This window comes from Rhincodon typus, chromosome 2, assembly GCF_021869965.1.
Source record: "Rhincodon typus isolate 14 chromosome 2, sRhiTyp1.1, whole genome shotgun sequence".
Classification (NCBI taxonomy): Eukaryota; Metazoa; Chordata; class Chondrichthyes; order Orectolobiformes; family Rhincodontidae; genus Rhincodon; species Rhincodon typus.
This window is the reverse complement of record NC_063333.1, coordinates 114,904,559-114,910,865: the sequence shown is the minus strand read 5'-3', so window position 1 is coordinate 114,910,865 and position 6,307 is coordinate 114,904,559. Positions and strand designations below refer to the sequence as shown.

The 6,307-nt window shown below is 40.2% G+C and overlaps 1 protein-coding gene across 1 annotated transcript in view; it reads right to left on the bottom strand.

Moving 5' to 3' along the window:
* The window catches only part of LOC109921281 (dysbindin-like), a 56,223-nt gene extending 51,608 nt beyond the window's left edge, over nt 1-4,615 (bottom strand). The window contains exons 1-2 of the mRNA XM_048608816.1: nt 4,415-4,615; nt 3,179-3,229 (exon numbers count right to left, since the gene is read on the bottom strand). Coding sequence (XP_048464773.1) covers nt 3,179-3,229; nt 4,415-4,470 — 107 coding nt within the window. The 5' untranslated portion in view covers nt 4,471-4,615. The remainder of the gene's footprint in view (nt 1-3,178; nt 3,230-4,414) is intronic.
* Nucleotides 4,616-6,307: the final 1,692 nt, after the last annotated feature.

The window sequence follows — 6,307 nt, the reverse complement described above, 5'->3', positions numbered from 1 at the left end:
GTGGTGGGAGAAAAAAAGACAGAAAACTAAAAAAGGAGCAAACTACTCCAGATGCTGGAAATCTGTATTAAAAACAAAACAAAACAAAAAAATGCTGGAAATCACAGCAGGTTAGGCAGCATCCATGGAGAGAGCAAGCTAATGTTTATAGAGTTTAGCTGACTCATCAGAACTGGGCATCAGAGCCAGCTCTGATGAAGAGTCAGCTAAACTCGAGAAATACTAGCTGGCTGGCTCTCTCTCCATGAATGCTGCCTAACCTTCTGTGATTTCCAGCATTGCTTTATTTTTCTGAAAACAAAAAAATCTGGTGAGGGTAGGTTTCAAACCCTCAACCTTGAGAGTTTGGGATTTGCTTATCCTCTGGCATGTGCAGACTGTTCCAGCAAACACAGCAGAAGAAATCACTTGTTCAATTCAATGATTGAGAAAGCATTTTAGCAAGGCATCAGGGAGCTTGAAGAGCATGACTAAGCATCAAAATCATTGTGGACGTTCACTGCAGCCAAAGAGGTTTCTCATATGTCCAGGATTCTGTCCGTGCCACTGTACCAGATTCTGCAGCTGACAGTGGGATTGCTCTTGTGCAGTGGTTCTTCCATTCTAAAAATAATTCTTGCACAGATTTTATACAAACTCACCTTTAATTCTTTCTTCAGAAGTCCTGTAGTGGTGATATGTAGTAAATTCTATGGGGATCTGGATTAACTCTAAGTCCACGTCTGTTATTAGTAAGCTCATGGTCCTAGGAGACTTCTATGACCATGCGGGGAAAGTCAAAGATAACGTGGAAAAAAGGTATTCTGGATAACCATGGGGTCAGTAAATGCAAATGTCATGTTAATCCATTACCAACAGGATGCTCAGACAAGTCAATAAGCACAAGGCTATGTAGATGCACGCAAGGGAGGCGATGGCCTAGTGGTACTATTGCTGGACTGTTAATCCAGAGACCCAGATAATGTCCTGGGGATCCGGGTTCGAATCCCACCATGGCAGATGGTGGAATTTGAATTCAATAAAATATCTGGAATTAAGAATCAAATGATGACCATGAACCCATCGTCGATTGTCAGGAAAAACCCATCTGGTTCGCTAATGTCCTTTAGGGAAGGAAATCGGCCATCCTTACTGGTCTGGCCGACATGTGACTCCAGATACACGGCAATGTGGTTGACTCTCAAATGCCCTCTGGGCAGTTAGGGATGGGCAATAAATGCTGCCTATCAGCGATGCCTTCATCCCGTGAATGAATAAAGAAAAAAGGTAACATCGGTAAACGATTATCATTGTGTCAGAGAGATCTCCAAGATATAGAAAATACTCATGCAAGAGGTGTAGAATGTTGGATAGATAACACAGCAATTCCTAACTTGCAAGTTTCTTCAGCTCAACGCCAGCAACCAAAAGCATTTCAAACAGATAAACTGGTAACATCATTTCTGACAATCAGTTTCAGAATACTCTTCATAAAAAGCTCAAAGCTAACATACTCTTAGATGGAGACTGTTTTGAGAAGTGGAGCAATTTTAAATACATTGTTACTGGAACAACAAACAATGTTCTTGTACCAAAGGAGGCAGTACATCAAGGTTGATTTGATAAAATGACGAAATCATCTCTCAAATCCTGCATGGCAAAACAATTTGATCTTCGCCTCCAAAACAGACATGTTCCAATACCTGAACAGTATGGTTCAGAGAGAGCTGCGAGATACACAAGGTAAATCTAGGACAGGTTCCACATCATTGGTCTCTGCTGACAGTTCATCCTTAAAAAAACAAAAATCTGAAAAAAAAAATCAGGCAGTAACAATATAGACAGATGGGGAGAACACCAGCATTTTGTTGTACAGAACTACCACAGTCAACCACACAGCCAACAATCCTGGTTTGACTTGCCTTCAAAAAAAAAAATTACCAATGAACTCAAGAAAGGCTTCAGCAAAAGACAGAATTCCACCTGAATTTAAGGCAGCAGGTCCTGACACGATAGAGGCCTTCAAATTAGGTCCTCTCATGCATTTGGCAACCTTTCATCATTCCGAATAACTTTCACAATGCTATAATTTTTGCTGTCTAGTAAAACAAGGGTAGAATAGCAGCATATATCAACTACCGAGCTCTCACTTCTCTGCATAGCAACTTTGCTTGTATCATCCTTAAAAACTTAGCATTGTGGCAGAAACAAAACTACCTGTGGTACTGTGCAGCTTTCACCCAGGATGCAACACTGTTGATCTGATACTCTGAAAATTCCAGAAAACTCGAGCAGAATATGGTCCTTTACTTCAGTTGTGTTTTCCTCAAAATAACATTGACAGTTAATACAATGATCCTCTGGAAAATCCTAGAACAGTCCAGTTTCTCAAGAAAATCTGTCAAGATTGTAACTGTGACAGAATGCTAGGTCAGGTCCTCTTAAATAGTAAAGCATCAGCTCCCTTTGGAGTTCTAAAATGGAGTGAAGTAGGGCTGTTCTAGCACCAGTCTTCAACTATGCTGACAGTGCACTGAGAGTGCATCTCATATCTTGAAGAAGGCTGGTGCTAGAACATTCTAGGTAAATAAGATAATAGTTGAACACAATGCAGTCTAAAATCACAAATAATCAAAAATATATTCAATAGAATTTGTTAACACAAAAATTAAAAATGTCAAACAAATCTCTATAGAATCCAATAGAAAATCTTCCTATAATTCTTCCAGCAATGCTATAAAAATTGAGCAAATCAAACAATAGTTGCTCTTCCATGCAAGGAAAAATTGCAGTCTGTTGAGTGAGCAAAGTTGGAACTGCTATATGTAGTCGTATTGCTGCATTGCATAACAGGCACACCAACATGTTAAATGTCTTAGGAATACATTTACAGTTTGTTTTGCAAATTTTGGAACACTGCCACAAAATGTCAGTTGTTGACTTTTCTCCCTCAGAAGATTTCCATAACTTACAGAAATTCAAGAGATGACTGTAAATGCAGCTAAGTACATTGTGAAAAATGAAAGTAAATTTTCCAGTGTATAAATATTTGACTTGAGTATTCAAAGTATCAGAATTTTCTTACCTGGGTAAAATGATACCTTCACAACAGCTGCGAAATGTTGGTCACTGACTTATTAAATTCAAGAGGACCAACTCACTTTATCACAAAGTGCTGAAAGTAGCAAATTACAATTACCTTGGCTTCTTAATTTTTACTTCTTTAGATTTGTCACCCAGCGTCTTTAAACTGAAATTGAAGACAAGGAAATATTTAAAATATAATAGATGCAGATAGCAGTAAATAAATGTTAACATAGTACTGGAACAACGTGCGTTTTCCAGGCTTCTAGTTTGCAAACAATTCATTTCAATTCTCAAAGTGAATTCCTAGTGTGTAAATATTACTTAGAGGTCAAACAAGTAACTAAATGCACAAATATTGCACTGTTTCCTTTCATAGGTTTTAGAGACATGGACGCATGAGGGTCAATTTTCACACGACTAACTCATATCACACTTTTAGCCAGCTACAAACTGATTTCATGTCTCCCATAATCATTAATAGGATATTTCGTATACACTTCCCAAGTGCCACCTTGAAAATCCATTCCCCCCCACACAAACCCACAATTATTAAATTCTCAGAACGGATATCCATTTTGGAAGATTCCCCCTTCATAAGGGATAGCGTTGATTGCAGTGGTTTTGAAAAGCATCGAGTGTTAGTGCAGTCATTAACGGCCCGTAAAAATAACCTGGTTTTCTGCAATGGTGGAAAAGTATCTTTACCCACTCGAGTTGCCAACTTCAGTCAGCCATTACAGGAAAGTTTCCAGGAAATAAATCATACCCGCAGCTCATACCTTCAGCTGACAGTGGAAGAACAGAATGAGCAAAAGTCCCAAGAATCAAGCCCCATCAGTTTTTAACGGAAATCTTCACTTGGCGTCACCCGCACGTACTCAGCAGTTATGGAGAAGAAAAAGTGTTCCCCTACAGCTCTGCTCTCACATGACTGTCACACTGCTTTCAACTCAAGATTTCCAAAGCATGCAGGAAGTGTAGTCGGAAACCTAAGTTTACAAAGTTTTTAAATGAGCAAAGAATTCTTCCCAAACTGATGTTTATGTATAACTTTGCTGAAAACCAACTTCTGATGAGACCGAAACTTGTTTTTAAACTTCAGAAAGTGGGTGGATTTCGCAACTTGACACACAAATTCCTTTATAGCCTAGGGTCACGGCAACTACTCTTCACCGATAAAAAAAAATATTTCGAATACATACAGTACACAAAGTCATCAGTAACCTGACTGAACTCGGTTTAAATGTCTCTCATTCAAGCATAGGAAGGAGTGTCCCCAGCCCTGATTCTAACCTTGGGCCCGGCTCCCCCGCACACAACCCGGTCTGTTCCCCGCTGCCTCTCCTACCCGCTGCTGAAATCCTGCTGCGCACTCAGCAGCCGCTCTTTGAAATTCTCAAACATCTTTTCCGGCTTCTAGCATTGACTAAGTACGGGACTGAGCCACTGGAAACAAGTCATCCCTACAAGACTAAGTCTGCTTGACTGGCAGCGCCGCCGGGAAACGGGTGGGCCTCTGTCACACGTACTTCCGGCACGTTCCAAGGGGCGGGGGAGGGAAGGGAATCGTCTCCTAGCGACGGACGGCCGCTTGACGCGGTTAATGGCCGGCTGGCGGGGAATGTGGACGAAACCTGGTCTTCGAAGGACGAATTATTGCTCAGTTGTTGGGCAGGTATTGTCACTTTCTTAGGTCAGTTCCACACGACGATCGGTTCTGAGGTTCGCTTTTCTGCTCAATAACTTAGAAGTGGTAATGTACCGACTACAACTTGCATTTATCTGGTGTCTTCAACGTAATAAAACGCCCCATTGCGTTTCATCAAATACAATTAGAGTCCAAGTCCATAAGCAGATATTAGAGCGGAAACCTGATCAAAAAGGTAGGTTTAAAGCGGTGCCCTTAAAGACAGGTGGTAAGGTTCAGCGGGGGACTTACTGAAATTGGAGTCATAGATCATAGAATCCTTACAGTGTGGAAACAGGCCCCTGGACCCAACAAGTCCACACCGACTCTCAGACATAGAGTTGTATAGCATGGAATCAGACCCTTCAGTCTAGCTTGTCCATGCCTACCAGATATCCCACATTAATCTCGTCCCATTTGTCAACATTTGGCCCACATTCCTCGAAATTCTTCCAATTTATATATCCAAACAGATGCCTTTTAAATGTTGTAATTGTACCAGCCTCCGCCAATTCCTCTGGCAGCTCATTCTATACCTGCACCACCCTCTGCATGAAAAGGTTGCACCTTAGGTCTCTTTTATATCTTTCCCCTCTCACCTTAAACCTATGTCCTTTAGTTTTGGACTCCACTACCCCAGGAAAAAGATCTTGGCTATTCACCCTATCTATGCCCATCATGATTTTATAAACTTCTATAAGGTCACCCTCAGCTGCTTGCTTTACATCTGTGTAATTAATTTAACTTTCTATTGGCAGCCAACCCAATTATATTTTCTCTGAGAAGTTGCAGGTCATTGAGGTATGCAGTTTTGTTCAATTCTTAATGAATCCTAGACATTAAGCATATCTAAAGTTACCACTTCAATAGAACTCAGCTGTCCTTGGACTTAATTGGTGGGTTCTGTTTTCTCTTCCTTTAGGCTATCAGCATTGTTACATTTTGTACATGTTTATGTTACCATGGTACAGTTCCACAAATACATGATTTTATTCCAGTAGTTATTCCCACAAACTTTATAGATATTAAATATTCTGCTTAAAGTGAAGAAATTGAAACTTTTTTCATCTTTATTTGTAGTACAAGTATCAACAGTAGCAACCCACAAATTAGCTAAGATAAAACTAGCTCTTGAAAGTGGTGCCTTAGCTTTGCTACATCAATGTACATTTCCTTCTTCCAAATCAATTACCCTTGCAGCATTTCACAAAGAGAATTTTGATTCATTGTTAGTTCATTTGGAATTATGAATGAATGCTATGTTTTGTATTCATGACCACTAGAACTAAAAGTGGAGCATAAGAATTTAAGAAATAGCCAAAAGGAGTAGGCCATATAAGCAATGAGCCTGCTCCTCCATTCAATATGATCATATCATAAAAAATAGGGGGAGGCGATGGCCTAGTGGTACTATCGCTGGACTGTTAATCCAGAGACCCAGATAATGGTCGAGGAACCTGTGTACCAACTCCCCCACGCCAAATGTTGGAATTTGAATTCAATAAAAAAAGAAAATCTGGAATTAAGAGTCTAACAATGACCATGAATCCATTG